Consider the following 17,939-nt stretch of genomic DNA (forward strand, 5'->3'; position numbering starts at 1 on the left):
TGTTGAAAAGACCCTTGTGAGCAGGACTACACTTTGCCAAAACTATTTCTGCCTTTTTGACTTTGTCAAGTTTTATAAAAGCATTGGGAAAATGTTTGCAAAAATGCTGTGTAAAACTTTTTTAAAGCCTCTTTATGATGTCCAAGAGCAACAGTCATTTCTTTTAAAGATTGTTTTTCAGTAATCTGTTGATACTTGTGGTATTTAGGTTAAATCTCAGGATCTCTGGAGGTTCATCATTGCTCGCCACCTTTCTCTGAACGGATCTGTCTGCGTAGGTGTGTAGTGTTGAAATTCTGTCTGCTTGCCGTTACAAAGGGGGGTGTGGAAGCCAGAAGTGAGGCGCGGAAATTGCGCACGCGTTAAGCATAAATCCGGCAATAAAACTACAGGCCTGCTTTGGCTGTAGAGACTGTAGAGTTTCTGAAGCTTTAGTCACTTATGTAAAATTATTTAAAATAATAATAAAATAAAACTTTTGCTTTAAACAATATATTTAGGACTTTTTATGCTCAATCCTTCTTACATATGGAGGTCAATTTAAGTCAAACTAGATTGGTAATTGTACGAGTTTTTTTTTTTTTTAAGTATTAATAATATTGATATAAAACCAATGGTATAAAAAGTTTAGCTGACAAAAATTACGACAGATATATCACCTTTAAAGACGATTGATTTTTTTTTTCTTGTTAGTTTGATTCCTAAGGCCTGAAGAATTAACAGAACAGAACAGAATTCGCTTCATGTCCTTTTTTTCCCCATAAGTGGCATTAGTTCACCCTTCAGTTATTTTCCTTAGCAGGACGTGGGACCATCCGACACCGCCATATCTAACAGTTAAAGGTAGACCGTTGCATCAGCGGACCGATTTTTTTCTTTTAGTAGCTTCAGGTGATACATGCAAGCATTTGTCAATTCATTGGTGCGTTCAACAGCAATGCTAAGATCACATGTAGTTCATGCATACACTCCCAGCATTTCTTAGCTGTTGTTTATGTTTAGTTGGATTTGCATATTGTTTATGCATGATGCTGTTGCCTAACTGACAGACTGCTGTACCCTAAATGCACCAGGGAGCGTTATCATAGCCGCATATCCCAGCCGCTACTTTATGACCATCACTGTTCCCAATAAACTCAATAAGTCGACATTGATGCTGAATTTTGCAGTTTCTGTGTTAGTCAGTCCAATAGCATGCTGCTTTTATTTTATTTTTGCACATCTCTGATGTTGGTGCGATTTTTCTCACATCCTTTAATGTAAAATATGTCCATAACTGTTGTTGTGGATGCAATTTATTATCCTCCAGATACAAAGTATTATATTATAAAACACTGTACAGGACAATAGTTAGTTTTATTGTATCTGTTATTTTTGAACACTTTTCTAACGTGCAAATTGTGTGACCACTTCTACTATAACCTTTGCTGCTGTAAACACCACACTTTCCCCATTTTGGGGCAATAAAGGGATTTTCTGCTCTATTCTATTCTAAAAGTATATTTATTTTTGAATTAAAATGAGACTTGTGTAAAATTTTGTCAATTTAGTCATATAAAATAAAGAAGAAAAAGCAATATGAAGTCAAAATGCTGCAAAAATGCCCATGTAATAAATACTTGTACTATCCTTGTGCATTTTAAATGCTCTATGTGTGCAGATTTAATACCATGAGGCCCTAAATATTTTGCAACCCTGAGTCCATGCTCCTTCTCTAAGGCCCCGTCCACACGAACTCAAACCCTGCCCTAAATTCACAAATTTTTCACTAAACCAGCCTCTCATCCATACGAAGCCGGCGTTTCGGGGGTCTGTAAACGATCGTTTTAAAAATTTTAAAATGCAACTCAAAACCCATCTGTTCAAGATTGCTTATTCTCTTTAAAAATATCAATTTCACTGTCACAGCCTCTGTATTTTTTAAATGTTTTTAAATGTCTTTATAATTATTATTTTTATTTTTTCTGACACTTTTTATGTTTTTGTACGGTGACCTTGAATGTCCAGAAAGGCGCCTTTTTAAATAAAATGTATTATTATTATTATCTTTTTTTTATTAAGCCTTCAGAGTGGGAAGATTTTGAAACGCCGTTTTCGCGTTTCCATCTTTAAGCTCTAACCGCATTTTTTTTCTTACACGCATGCGTCATAGCGTCGCCTCTAAACACGCACGCACAGTATCACAACAACAATGGCGCCGTACGGTGTTGAATGGTTGCTGCTCATGCTACTCACCCTGCTGTCGGGCTTACAACAGAATCTTCTTCTTCTGGAATATCTCCAGGAAGAACAGAGCAATATCAACGACATAGTTCAGCACCTGAATTTGACTGAACCACGAAAATGGACCCGCAGGATAATTTTCCGGTTTTCCAGTTTGGTTGTTGTATAAATATTACTGCGCATGCCCAACATTTCGTTGCCTGTTTTCGCCTATTTCTGTTTTGGCACCACAGCGCCACTTACAGGCCTGGCATACATTTAGCAGCGTTTTCATGCATTCATGTGGTCGATCACATTTATTTTACGTCTCCGTTTTTAAGACAAACGTTCTGGAAAATATTACCGTTTCGTGTTCGTTTTGACTTCGTGTGGACGGGGCCTAAGCTCGCTTGCTTTTTATTCACCTGATCCAAAGTTTGAACTGATACTGATGCACCTGATATTGTTGGACCTGACAGAGCAGAGATGTCGAGGCCCTGAAGGTTGGATTTTTAAAAACATGATTGAAAAAAAATAAATCCTCCATTGAATATTAATAATTAATATTCTTAATTATTTGCTTTAATAAACTTTTTAACCCTTTAAAGTCTGGCCACTCACACTAAGCCTGGTTCTGCTGAAGGTTTCTTCCTGTTAAAAGGGAGTTTTTCCTCTCCACTGTCGCTACAAGCATGCTTAGTGTGAGGGATTGCATCCGAGTCAATGAGTCGATGCAATCAACTGGTTTTCCTTAGATAGAAAACTTTGAATCAATTTGACTGTATGATCTGGTTGAATTGTACAGTGCCTTGAGATGGCTTGTGTTGTGAATTGGTGCTATATAAATAAACTGAATTGAACCATGAAATAATTGACAGAAAGTCCTAATTTTATAAAATTAGAGTTGTCATCGAACTTTCTAAAAAATAGAATAAAAAAAACAAAGATTTTAGGTAAAGTAAGTAAAATCAGAACATTTATTTGCAATAATTTTGATACATAAGGCATTTTCTTTGTAATCTTTCATTTTTTTTCTGTTCACTATATGTGTTTCATCGTATAAGTGAGGATTTTCAAGAACAAACATATAACACCTATGATGCAGAGGTCTGAAAACCTGTATCAAATATGATACACTTTGCTTTAAAGGGTATTTGATTTGTTTAGAAGCATCTGCCAACTAACTCTAATCTAGCTGATTTTATTCTATTTTTGTATTTTCATAGACCAAACAGGAAGTGGGAATCAAATGGACATTTTTTTGTCAATGAAAATAAAAAAATAACTAATCTAAAACAAAGCCACAGGTTTTCCAGCCAAGACATGCACAGACAAATGGTGCGCTTCAAGCGTTAGCACTGTGAGCGACGGACCTGCTCGGTAAAACGTCTCCTCTTTTGCTCTGGCGACTTGACATACGCAGCCTGGGTGTAGGCATAGCTTTTATAGCGAGGCTGTGGGGAGGGGCTTCTCACACGCCCCTGAGCCACACTCAAGGTGATCTGAGAGCCAAAGACAGAAGAAGAAAAGGACAGAAAGAAGAGTTGGCAAAGAGACAGGAGGGATAAAGGACAGGTACAGGCAAAAGAATGTGAAACAGTGCGCAAACAATCAAAAAGCAACCATAGACAAAAGAATGAAAAGCTGACAATAAAACAGGTGAATGGGGAAAAAAAAAAAGCAAGATGCAAGAAAGGAAATTGTGCAAGAGGAGATGCAAAATCACAACTGAAGAGAAAAATAAATGCAGTAGTTTCCATCCAAATTGTGAAATAATATATTTTTAAAAGTCAAGTTTGGTTCTGGTCATGATATAGCTCTACATTAAAAGCCTAAATATACCAGGTTAAATAAACATTGTATATTTAACTGTGTCTGATATGATTTTAATCTAAAGAAAATAATGTCAATAATGTCTGTATCTTCAGGAGCCCCTGTAACTGTTTGGCACTTACGACTTTCACTACCTATATCAGTTTTCTTTCCTCTGGGCTGCACACATTGTTTTGGATTAAGTCTCTGGATGGAAACCATCTTTAGAAGCAGACAAAGACAGGTACACACAGAGAGACAGTGTTATAGAGTAGCAGACATTCAAAGCAAGTCCAGCCCTTGTTCTGAAGCTCTTTATATTTCTTTCACCTCTATAAGTCACAGTCCACACAGCAACTTTTCTGGACTTTCTTGTGTCAAAAGTAAACATTCCCCCCTGAGCCACTCACTCAGCCATTTTTATGTCCAAATACGTAGACATTTTTGACCGTTTCTGCAATCACTAGAATGCTAGCATGGACTCGTGTTCTCGCAGAGTACGTTCTTGATAAGAACACAGGAAGTATGGACTTGGGGGAGAAAAGTTACAATGCAGATAAGATCTAGGTCAATTGGAACAGAAGCGTATTTGTGACATTACCAAATTCAAAGCTAGTCTGAACCTGCGTTTTACTGCCTGTTATTAATATTCTCTAGATCCCTGGTTTTCAAAGAGGGGGCCGCGGCGGGGGGATGAAGACGCGTGAAGATGGGCTTTATGTAAGACAAGAGTTTCCCACCCTAGCTGAAAGGGCTCTGAAATGTCTCCTTCCTTTTGCAACCACTTACGGTACTTGTGTGAGTGTGGCTTTTCCCCTTTAAAAGTACTGAAAAGTAAACACAGATCACCTTTGAATGTGGAGAATGACATGCGTGTTGCTCTGACAGACATCAAGTCCAGACTGGACAAACTGTGGAAGCCATCAGGCACACTGCTCCCATTAGCATGGTAAGTATATGTATCCCATGTAGCCTCCATTTGTTGTTAGGCATTCATTATATAAAATGCCTCCATGTTTAATTTGGGACAAACTTTTATTTTGTTCCCAAATCTTTCTGTTTTTTGCAACGTATAAAGAGATTCATCATTTAAAAAAAGGTTATTAAAATTAAAGTGGTGGGCCTATGTTATTGTTATATTTTATTCATTAAATTAGTGACTTAAACTTTAATAAAACATAATTGTGACTTCATCTTTACAAAATAAACGTGTTTTTATTTAGCGGGTTTTGCCACTCATTTTTTAATTCTGTCGCTGTAGCTTACACATGAGTTTTTACGCATGTTTCATATAAGGGGGTGCCTCAGCTGAAAATGTACTAGTGTAGGGGGGCCTTGGCATGGTAAAGTTTGGGAATCCCTGCTCTAGATAACAATAAATCATGACTTTTTTCACGGTCAGATAAGCAATAATCAAATAAAAATTTTGCCAAATAAAATATAAAACTAAACCATCAGAGCCAGCGGTACTTTACACACGGCTATGCCAAGATGGGACCGCCGCAGAAAAGCCTCGGAGCTTTGCCGGTTGCCACGGTCCTATTAACAGCTAAACTTGTTTATGTATTGTGCACTAAATCAGTAAATAGGCCATATATTAAAGCTTAAAGGTATAATATTCTCGCCTCAAATGATTTTTTTTTTTTAAATGTACTTTTGTAGAACAACAACAGCAAATGGAAATTTTAACCTAATACCCTGAGCTTTGGAAGATGCTGCTGCCGGGGTGCATGCTGGGTAAAGAGGGAGAGGTTCTTGTCATCCTAAGAATTGGAACAGTGCTGGGGCTGATGACTTTTCACAAGTACACATTAAGAGAAACGGCCTCTGTGTTTTATACATTATATGGAGCTCGATTTATTAATAACTATCCCAAAATATAAATGCATATACATTATATTTCAAAAAGTATTTAAGCTTAAATGAATCAACACACAGTTTTATATATATTTTTAAAGTAATCAGGCAGAAAAGGCTGGGTGATTACAAATTCCCGCCTATTTTTAAATAACAATGAAAACCATGTTTCCTTCCTTTCATTTTATCTTAGCAGTTGATCCAACATCAGATCTGGGGAACATCTGGGTCTTTTAGGTGGTTAAAGAGTGAACTTTAGCGATACATGGAATAGTGAAAGTGAAAAATCCTCAGCCATAAACACAATAAAAGCAAATTTTCTATCTCCATCTATATATTCTAGCTCTAGAATCGTCTGACATTTCTTGCACTTTTTTCCACCTGTTCTTTCCCATTCCTTTCCAGGATTTTTATTTGATCCATTGAGCAAAAAGCCAAACCTCAAGATCAAATGTTTCCCTGAAAACGATGTTAAGCTTCAGTTTTCCTTTTCTTCCTGCCCTAGGCGTCAGAGACATAGGGGGGGTTTGGTACATTTCACCAGCTTGAGGTAATCTTCTCCAAGTTTCAATCGAGTTATTTTTCATATATTCCTTCATGAAAAGTTAAGGTCCTTCACCCTGCTGTGCCTCAGGTGGTGTTAGTATAATAGTAATGCGAGGAGGTGGCATAAGTGCTGTGTTGTTGATGACAGATGATGGAGGAGGCAGATGATAGCTGCTGTCTGTAACTTGTTTTCCACTGTCTGCGGCTCTTATTTTACTCTCATCTGGCTTGTTTCTTGTAGCCGTTTTTTTTTTCTTTGCTCCTTCTCCCGCTCCATAATCCGTGTCTCCTTGTCATCATCCAGCTGCCTGCTTTTCCTCCCAAGCAGGATGTTTGCTTTTCATCTTTCCCTGTCCTGCCGCTTCTGTGTCCGAATTGTTTCTCTGCTCTCAAATGCTACACAGATAGATGATAATATAAGCGGTAATTTCACACCTATCTGCTGCGATCGGCCACTGACCTCTGCCGAACTGAGCTTGAAAAGTGACCACAGATGTCATTTTTCCCCCCATTTTTTTATACGCCGTTTTAATAACTGCTTCTGCGTCTAATCAGACGTCAGCCGACGCATTTGAGACGGCGCCTGGAAGAACGCTGTTCCTTGTGTGGATCCCTGGGAGCGAGTCGGAGGAAATGACTGCAGGCGAGAGAACATCTGGTAACCTTGCTGCCACTGAGACTGTTACCTGAAATCTTGGCAGTAAAACCGATGACTGGATGAACGTACAGATGGTTGGCAATTAAGGCCGACACCAAATTAAAGAGCGGCTTTAGAACTATGGAGAGGTACAGGTCTGTGTGCATTTTGTCATTTTTCTGTCACACTTTATCGAGATTTGCAGGATTGAATTATGTTTTTTGAAATCTTTTTTAATAAGCATACACAAACCTTGAGGTAATCTACCTGCAAGGTAAATATGGCCGCTGATATGAAGCTAATGAGTCCCTATTGTCACAGTAAAGATTTACTAATAAGAACGTATCTCATCCTTCAGAGAGACTCTGCTTTAAACTGGAGTGCAGATAAGAAAATCTGAAAAGGATTTTATCCTTATATAAGTACTAATACAAGCAAAAGTACAAAAACACACTTTTTTTGGGCATCATTCCCTCAAGCATACATAAAAGCTATATATACCGAGATATAGAATGTAGCTACGTGTGAGGTTTTATATTTTTAATATAAAAAAACAACCATCTGTTCAGTACAGAAGCGTTTTACACTCATAAAAGAAATTGGTCTTGTTTTTGTTTTTAAAAAATAAAAACTCTGTTTTTCTTAACTAATAAGACAATGCTGCTGTAACTGTTTGCATTGCAGATTTCTAAGCAAGGGAAACATTTCCTTCAGAGAAACTTCAACATTGTCCTGTTTGTTTAGTTAAAATCTTTTTTACCCTCTTTTGGCATTGAGACATCGGGAAGTAATCTAGTTTAGTTTAAAATATAACCTATTTATCCAATTTGTAAAAATTATCTTATAAATTCAGAAAAACAGCCCAATTGATTTCTATTATTTTTATTTTTTTTTGGTTAATGCAATGTGACTCTATAATTCAAAATAAAAAACAAAAACAAATCTAAGCTTCTTTTAACAGTTCAGAGCGGTCTGATCATGACTTGTCATGGATTACCAGTTTGATTGAAAGATAAAATTATGTTGCTCATGTACTTTGCATCAAACACTGTACTATGGTTAAAAAAAATTCAGCGAAACAACATATTCATAATATCAGCCACCTGGATTGTTGGGTATTTCCCGGCTGGCTTGTTTATTCTCCTGAAAATAAGGCATCTAAAAAAACAAGAGGATATTCGTATGTACATCAAAGGTAAGTTACGCTCTGCTGATCTTAATGTAAATAGCTAAACCCAACTATAATGTCTGCAGAAAAATCTTTAGATAATATCAAATTGTAATTAATCACTTAATTTTCTGAGGGAAAAAAAATGTACACCACATTAGGTCAAGTCTAAGCTAGCTCTCCTGACTTGTTTTGAAACTCGCCTGATACGACACGGAAACTGAACCGACGGCTTCTTGCAGTTGGTGCCCAGTCAGCCCCTTCTGTTCGCTTACAGCCATCTCTGACCATGTTTATTCCCTTTTTAAAATAAAGATCCATTTGACTAAAGTTTGGTTCCAAAGTAGCAGGTAAAAAACTACTAAAACACACTTTGACCCCAGATTTCGTTGGGTAAAACAGACTATTTAAACCATGTTGAATTCAGTCCAGCAATGATCATTTTCAGAAGGTTAAATAAGTCTTTACATCAGATTGACCTTTGGTTAAACTTTGTTAAATTCTATTTCCACATTTAAATGAAGATATTAAAAAACAAAGGCTGTGTACGAAAGTCCTCCCTAATCACTAAATAGGGCTGTAAATATTAGTTACACTATTTAAATTAGTGTCCGAAAGTCTAGTGGAAGAAAAAGTACTGCATTTCCCACAATGCACCTTGAAAAGTAGTGATCATCTGTGGTCAATAGACAAGCAGCTATACCCCAGATTGCTTTTCGAGAGCTCTCCTTGCAAAGCATTATGGGATTTGTTGTTACAGCTGCCACAGCGGCGACAAATAAAGACAGAGTCACGTGACCAAAGGTGAGCGAAAACTAGTGATCTTCTGTCCGAATGGTCAATTAACTGAGTTCACTATAAAGTCCACTACACAGTCCCCACTCTAAATTGTGATTGAGGGATTTAGGGCGGAAGTTCGGACACAGCCATTGTGTGTCAGTGGGTGGCTTTCAAACCTGCTGAGAGAAGCGTTGCTGGGTCTGGATCTGGTAGTGCTCTTCCGTCGTTACCCGGGAGATACCGGCCGTGGTCGCCGATGGCAGCGATTCTACTTCCTGGATGGCTTCCATGGAAATGCTTTGGGGGAGCACCCGGAAGAGTGAAGTCACGTACATGATGATGCTCTTCTTGTCAGGATGCGAGACCGCCACATCTATAAAACACAGAGCGTGAGTAAATACATCAAATATGACAAACACTAACTTGTTGCTCTATGGCAGGCATCCCCAAAGTCGGTCCTCGCGGGCCGCTGTCCTGCAGGTTTAAGGGGTTTCCCTGCTCCAGCACAGCTGATTAACATTGATAGTTGATTAACAGGCTTTTGCTGAACTGCAATCATCAGAATCAGCTGTGCTAAAGCAGAGAAACCTCTAAAACCTGCAGGACAGCGTCGCTCGAGGACCGACTTTGGGGATGCCTGCTCTATGGCATCATAATGCTGACTGATGGAAACTATCTACGTAAAACAGAACTTTTAAAAATATATTATTGGTTTGTGCTCTGTTGTACCAGTGGAGCTTCAAAAAAAAGAAAACAAATCTTAGCATATAGGTTGTAAAAACAGTGTACTACAGGCTCATCACTAGTGGAGCCAATGAGAAAACTTTGATAAACTCCCGATTACTTTACAAAATAAGAAGCAAGTCACAAAGTATGTTCGAACTTAGGGGCTTGGTCCTTTAAAGTCATCGACAGCAACTGATGAGCTGTAAATTGGGACAGTCTAGCCTTTAGCAACCGTCCCAACCAAGGGTCTATAAGGGTCATATTATTGTTAATGAAAAACTAACAAAATAAACTAGAATTTTCAAAAACATTCTTTAACAAAAAAAAAAAAAAATTGCCTATCTTAATTAGAGAATACCAAACTAATAAAAATTAAAATCATTTTAAATGTGCTTAGTTTGTGTTTGTCACATTATCTTAATGCATTAATGAGGCCTAGTTTCTGTTTGCACTTTTTTCCCCTGTACTGCATTATGTATATTTTTTTTCTTTTTACATAACCTTGGTATGTGAGTTGCATTACATTTAAAAACAAATTAAAACTAAATCAATTCAATCTAAAACAAAATAGAAAATCAGAAGTCTAAAAAAAGTCATTTAGATAAAGATGGGGGTTTTAATTTTCATTACTAATAGAAAATATGTAAAAAAATCAGGTTTTGATTATTTTCAAAGAGCTGAAGAAAAACATTGCATATGCGTATCATGTTCAAACAAAGTTAGATGTTTAAGGAATTAAATTTGTTTGAGAAATTCAGACCATTTAATCCAGACAGAACTCTGGTTATCCAGCTAATCTAAAACATCTTTTATGATTCTTCCTCTTAAAGAATCATAGGTTGTGTCCGAATGTCCGCCATAATCACTATATAGGGCACTATATAGTGGTTATGGCTATGGGTGCACCGATTGCAGTTTTCCGGCCGATTTCCGATCACCGATCTTTAAAAAGTCTGACCTGCCGATTCCGATTTTTGGTTGATACCGATTTTATTATTTTTTTGCTATAACCAACACTGTGTTACAAGATCGCAATTCACTTTCAATGTTACAATCTTTCTTGGAAAACATGCCCTTGAACAATAGCCTTGAACCATTATAAACTTGTTTTAACTGCCCATGAGGTAGAGCCTTGACATAGAAATGAATTAAATAATAAATATTATATAAAACAAACTTAAGACTACAACATTGGTCTTTTGATTTTTTACATTTTAAAAACCAACCTTCAACAAAAGATCAGAAAAAATATGGAATAGAAACTGATTTTAAGACACTCGCGGAGGTAAATAGATCGGTGGTTAAGATCGGTTTCATATGTAAATATCGGCCGATCACCCTAAATTAAGGAAATCGGGGCTGATCGATTGGCCAGCAGATTTATCGGTGCACCCCTAGTTATGGCATTTTAAATGAGTGTCCGAAAGTCTAGTGGATGAAAAAGTAGTGGACTAAAAATGTCCCACAATGCACCTTGAAAAGTAGAGATCATCCATGGTTACTAGACGAGCCGATATATCCAAGAATGCTTTGGGAGGATAGCTCTCCTATCCTAATTAAAAAATGTCTTATTAGATCAATATACATTCATAATTTAGGAATTTTACATATTTTTGATTTAATTTAAGCTAAAATTATAGTTTTCTATAAAATCTGAATTAGAACAGAGAAAAACTGATGAATTCAGCTTTTTTTTTTATAAAAAAAACAAAACATTCAACAGATGAAAACTGGGATCCTATCTAAATACCACTGAAGCTATCACCTTATTGGTTTTAAATAATTAGTAAAACAGAATTTGTAAAGAAAACAAATGAAATAGATCCAAAGGACCTATCAGTAACCATGTCTGTTCCTCTGCATATCATCATTAGAATTTCTTTAAAAATGATGTCGGACATGATCTACGGGGGCCCCCTTTGGCCCCTGTCTAGAACCGCCCATGGATGAAAAGTTTTTTCTTGGTCAAATCACAAGCAAAAAGACCTTGAAGAAAATAAATAAATAGAAAAGATGAAACTTCAAAAGAATGCAAACCCACCACTAAGTGATCTAACAGGCTGCATAAATCAGGCCGTCCTTCAGCTGCTACAGTCACTTTCCTCCTATTTTTCTCATGAATCACTGCAGGCCATTGTTTAGGCTGCTTATTATCTTCCACAGCATTGAGTATGTGTCAGTCAGCCTCCTTGCACTGAACCTTACAGCTGAATTAAGTCTGAGGAGTGATTTTTTTAAACAGAAGGCTGCAGGTATAAAGGAACAGCTTTGTTTTGTTTTCTGATTTAAGAAAGGATGCGAAGAGCCCGTGGACATGCTAGTCTACCAGGTGCAAAAGTAAAAGAGACAGATCGCAGCATATCACCCAAATGAACATGTAATGAGATGGAGATGCCAAGGAAAACAAGACAGATGAAAACACTGGGGCTGAGGAGAAAGGGGAAACGGTTTGTGTTATTCTCTTTATCCCAGCCTGACAGTTTTGATTAACAGAGCAAATCGATCCGGGAGACTGTCAAGAATTGATGGCACAGACGTCCCGGTGTGTTCTTTTCTCTCCTCTAGTGTCCAAATCAAAATAGCCTCAGCGTTCGGGGAGGTCTCTTTTTACTCTTTACCTCTCAGGCAGTTTGATCCTCACAACTTAAAGTCTGACGCATCAGACTACAAACGGGCCAATTACAGCCACCAGCTGCAGGGCGAGCTTCGTTTCTATTCTTCTCTACAGTAACTGATGATGGGTGTGGATTTGTTCACCGCCTCTGTGGTGGCTACCTTCGGGGTCCAGCAGTCTCTCTATGCCCATGTGCTGTTCTGCCTTGCTAAAGGCGTGTTCCAGTCTGTCGATCGCAGACGTCTTCTTCTCCACCGCGCTCCAATCAAACAGCTCCGGCCTGGAGAAAAGCGAGAGAAAACTTTTGGTACATTTACTCCAGCTAAACAAAAACAAGGAGTGAAGATATAATTGTGTAATTATTCAAATAATTGAGCTCAATGTTTTAGAAAAGTTTTTTTAATTCCAGCTTTAGCTGATTGACACCTTAGATATCTAGGTGCTTCTCCGACAAGGTTCCCATTTATGAAAAAAAAAAAAAAAGGGCCCACAGCATCATAGATCTTTAAGTTTTAACAAGCTTTAGGTCAGAACCACCTGACCCAAACACAGAGTTCCAGTTCCAGAGATTTAAGCCTTTTTAATGAATCAGATCACGCCACAGCAACGAGACATTCATTTTAATGGTTTTAGTGCTTCTGATACCAAAGATGTGTGGTTCTAAAGTGGGGGTCACATAATAGTTTTCACCATCATTGTAATGTCATATAAATGTTCCGTAAAATAAATATACAGGTGCTGGTCATAAAATTAGAATATCATGAAAAAGTAGATTGATTTCAGTAATTCCATTTAAAAAGTGAAACTTGTATATTATATTCATACATTACATACAAACTCATATATTTCAGATGTTTATTTTGTTTAATTTTGATGATTACAAATGACAACAAATGAAAATCCCAAATTCATCATATCAGAAAATTAGAATATTACTGAAGACCAATAAAAACAAAGGATTTATAGAAATGTTGGCCAACTGAAAAGTATGAACATGAAAAGTATGAGCATGTACAGCACTCAGTATTTAGTTGGGCCTCCTTTGGCCTGTATTACTGCAGCAATGCGGCGTGGCATGGAGTCGATCAGTCTGTGGCACTGCTCAGGTGTTATGATAGCCCAGGTTGCTCTAATAGTGGCTTTTAGCTCTTCTGAATTGTTGGGTCTGGTGTATTGCATCTTCTTCTTCACAATACCCCATAGATTTTCTATGGGGTTAAGGTCAGGAGAGTTTGCTGGCCAATTAAGAACAGGGATACCATGGTCCTTCAACCAGGTACTGGTAGCTTTGGCACTGTGTGCAGGTGCCAAGTCCTGTTGGAAAATGAAATCTGCATCTCCAAAAAGTTGGTCAGCTGCAGGAAGCATGAAGTGCTCTAAAACTTCCTGGTATGTGGCTGCGTTGACCCTGGACCTCAGAAAACACAATGGACCAACACCAGCAGATGACATGGCACCCCAAACCATCACTGACTGTGGAAACTTTACACTGGACTTCAAGCAACGTGGATGAAGTGCCTCTCTTCTTTTCCTCCAGACTCTGGGACCTTGATTTCCAAAGGAAATGCAAAATTTACTTTCATCAGAGAACATGACTTTGGACCACTCACCAGCAGTCCAGTCCTGTTTCTCTTTAGCCCAGGCAAGATGCTTCTGACGCTGTCTGTGGTTCAAGAGTGGCTTGACACAAGGAATGCGACAGCAGAAACCCATGTCTTTCATACGTCTGTGTGTGGTGGTTCTTGAAGCACTCACTCCAGCTGCAGTCCACTCTTTGTGAATCTCCCCCACATTTTTGAATGGGTTTTGTTTCACATTCCTCTCCAGGGTGCGGTTATCTCTCTTGCTTGTACACTTTTTTCGACCACATCTTTTCCTTCCCTTCGCCTCTCTATTAATGTGCTTGGACACTGAGCTCTGTGAACAGCCAGCCTCTTTAGCGATGACCTTTTGTGTCTTGCCCTCCTTGTGCAAGGTGTCGATGGTCGTCTTTTGGACAACTGTCAAGTCAGCAGTCTTCCCCATGATTGTGTAGCCTATAGAACTAGACTGAAAGACCATTTAAAGGCTTTTGCAGGTGGTTCGAGTTAATTAGCTGATTAGAGTGTGGCACCAGGGGCCATCAATTTTGAACCTTTTCACAATATTCTAATTTTCTGATATGATGAATTTGAGATTTTCATTTGTTGTCATTTGTAATCATCAAAATTAAACAAAATAAACATCTGAAATATATGAGTTTGTATGTAATGTATGAATATAATATACAAGTTTCACTTTTTAAATGGAATTACTGAAATCAATCTACTTTTTCATGATATTCTAATTTTATGACCAGCACCTGTATAAATACAATGCATTAAGTTATGTAATGCATGATTTGGATTTTAGATAAAATATACAGAATGTAAAATTAAATGATTAATTGTCATAATAAAAAAATTAAATAAATGTAAAATAATAAATTGAAAAGGTAATGCTTTTAAAATGCATTAATTTATATAATTGATGACTTAAATGTTAGCTATAAGAAATTAAAAAATGTAATGTCCTGAAAAAAACTTTAAATATAAACAAATTTGATCTATTTATTTATTTGACATGCAAGTTAAATACTTGATATACAAAGAAATTGTAAAATACAAAGTTAAAAACTTAACTATACATTTAAAATCATCAGTGTTTAAATAAATGTATGTTTTTGTTAGAAATTTCAAAATTTGAAATATACCAAATAAAAAAACTAGATTTCAAATCAAAAATTAAATCAAATCAAATCCAATTACTTGTTTATAGCTTTCATGATTCAAATATTAGATTCACCAATAAATTAAAACATGGAAACCAAGGTTTAAATAGTTTTGCAATCTTCAGTTGTTGTTTTATTTTATGGTGTTTTGATCTAAGCATTTGCATTCTATGTTAGTTTTAATTCCTTTTTTGTATTTGTTATCTAGTTTAGTTTAGCTTTTTCCTTTTTTAAATGCTTAGTTTCAGTTTAGCTTTATTTAGGTACAGTTACAGTTTCTGTCTTTTATGTAATAGGACTGACATACCGGCAGCAAGACTAAAATATATAAATACATTAAATAAATACATTTCCAGATCAGCACTGACGGCTAAAGCAATACCAATGACCTGACCACCGTACTGCCATCTGCTGGCGTAATGCTACTGACATCTGTCTTTAGGAAGTAGGTTTTTAGATGACCTTCAGGCCTAAGTAGCAGTTATTGAACAGTCTGACACAAAGATGAGGTCGAATTGTTCAGAACGATACAGTTACGTCTTTCACTTTATACACAGAAGCACTTCCTGTCTTGAAGCATCTTTATTTCAGTGTGAAATTTAGTTTTTAATTCATTTTCATTTACATTTGTGGCAAGTAACAGCTTACGGACGACGTTAGAAAGAAACGGCTCCTACATAGGACCTATAGTTTTGGGCTTTTCTAACAGAGTAAGGAAGTATGGCTCACTCTGCTCCAACCCAATGATTTCCAACGTTGGGTTCTTGACCCAATTTGGGTCCTTGATGAACTAATATGGGGTCTTAAAATTCTCCAGATTAAACCAAAAAAAAAAAAAAAATGCATTTCAAAGAGGTTAAATATATAAAAGCATCACATAAAAATGGACAAACCAACTACTTTGGTTGTTGATGCTGTTTTTACCATCATTACAGCCGTGGTTTGTTGATTTTGTATAAACGTTTGTATGTTAAACCAACAGTTTGGGTTCAACTGGAAATGTTTTGATGGTCAGCAGCTGAAAACTTGGGGAACTTCTGATCCAGCCAAAAGGTGTCGCTAGTGCTGGGTTTCCAAGATTAAAATAATACTTTAGGATCTCTTTAAAAACACTGAAAAGTGGCCAGAAAGTATAACTGGAATCCCACATATATTCAAAAATTATCTCACCTCCTTAACTGCAAAACACACATTGCGATAAAGATTCTACCCATTACTGTTTTTAGTTCTAGATTTGTTCCATGTGCCTTTTTATGGTGAAATTCCGTTTTTAAATATGCTACTGAAACAAAATTGATATTTTCACTGATAGGAAAGAAAACAGTTTGCACATTGATTATTCAGTAATTTTGCAAATTACTTCAATATATCACCTTTATACAACCCTACTAGATTAATTAGAGAGCAAAGCTTTTTGACACCATGAGTAAGGGGATGAACAACTTAAGGGACCTTATATTATGAATTCATAAATAGTGTAAATTGGAGATAAAGTTAAATAAATGACTAAATTGTAGTACATTTTATTTTTCTCAAATATACATAGCTGTATATTAAGGGTCTCTATTTAACTTGAGTTTCAATAAAGAGCCTGGAAAATGTTTAATTTCTGATATGATAATCTAGATTTAAAGAAAAAGGTTTCGAGATGTATGGAAAACTGTTTTCAACTAAAATCCTAATTTATTATCATTAACTTTAAAGTAAACTAAGCCTTTACTTGTCTCCTTCAGTGGCTCTTTGTAAATTTGTTTTCAACACAAACATTAAATTTTTGCTCCAACATCTTTGTTCCTCTCCAGCTTCCGAACACAAACACGTCTTTCTACTGTACCTGTGGCTGTGGATGAGGGCGTTGAAGGCCAATCCATCATTCCAACTACTGGAGAAGTTAACCACATTCACCTGAGGACAGAAACAATATAAAAACTAAAGAGCCAGAGTGTGAATGCAGCAAAACAACCTGCAGAGTAAACTGTGTCCCTGAAGCACAGCGACTCATTCAATTGAAGACAGAGAGCTTTAAAGCGGTGAACAGAAAATAATACAAAGGTTTAAAATACTCTGAAAAGCAAAGAGCAGGATGTCAAAGAGATGTTCATTATGCTCAGTCTATTACAACAACTGCTTGTGTGGTGAAAACATCCTATAAAGCCACTTTTTCCACTGTGGGGATTTTCAGCCCTTACCAGAGCTCCTGAAAGATGTTATTTTTTTCGCTTAATTTTAAGGAATTTCACTTTTCAGAAGTGAAAAGATTAAAATTATGGATTCTAGATTACCCCGGGACTGTCAAAGCCCTTTATTATTATTATTATTACTTAAAAAGAAGCACAATGTAGGAGATAATTGTTTAAAAACAGACTTTGATGTATTACACTTTCTGCAAATCAAAAGAAAGTATTATAATGTTTTTAGAAATTTTAGCTCTGTCAAACTGAAATATCCATTAAGTTTTAAGGAAACTGCTCAACTACTTCATTCTTGATGATGACTGATGACTGCAGCAGTGTCGTCACATGTCTGCGTAATCTTTGGTCAGATCTAGAACGCTGCTGCCTGGATCCTCACTAAAACTAATGTTCAGACCGCACACTATTGAAGCAGCTAGTTTACATGCAAAGTCAATAGTTGATGCGCATCGAGGCGCATCAAAAGGTCTTGCAGCGCGTCTCGAGCAGCAAGGGCAGCGCATCATGACGCATCGAAGCAGCTGCAGTAGTGCCTCATGAGCATCTTACGCAAGTGATGCGCATCACAAGCACCAGCTGCTGGAGTTGGAGAAATTTAACTTTTGATGCTCGACGCGCCACATCAACCAATCAGAGAAGCTGTTCTGGGAGCTGGC

At 37.0% G+C, this 17,939-nt stretch overlaps 1 protein-coding gene across 13 annotated transcripts in view; it reads right to left on the bottom strand.

The window, feature by feature from the left end:
• The window catches only part of dmd (dystrophin), a 400,034-nt gene that overhangs the window by 173,908 nt on the left and 208,187 nt on the right, over nucleotides 1-17,939 (bottom strand). For 12 of the 13 annotated variants that reach the window (XM_038282138.1, XM_038282134.1, XM_038282144.1 and 9 more), the window contains exons 7-10: nucleotides 16,926-16,996; nucleotides 12,504-12,622; nucleotides 9,179-9,375; nucleotides 3,576-3,704 (exon numbers count right to left, since the gene is read on the bottom strand). In XM_038282138.1, the coding sequence (XP_038138066.1) occupies nucleotides 3,576-3,704; nucleotides 9,179-9,375; nucleotides 12,504-12,622; nucleotides 16,926-16,996 (516 nt within the window). The remainder of the gene's footprint in view (nucleotides 1-3,575; nucleotides 3,705-9,178; nucleotides 9,376-12,503; nucleotides 12,623-16,925; nucleotides 16,997-17,939) is intronic. The other variant, XM_038282143.1, reaches the window with a different exon arrangement.

Source organism: Cyprinodon tularosa, unplaced genomic scaffold (genome assembly GCF_016077235.1).
Source record: "Cyprinodon tularosa strain WSP-4 unplaced genomic scaffold, ASM1607723v1 ctg18, whole genome shotgun sequence".
Classification (NCBI taxonomy): domain Eukaryota; kingdom Metazoa; phylum Chordata; class Actinopteri; order Cyprinodontiformes; family Cyprinodontidae; genus Cyprinodon; species Cyprinodon tularosa.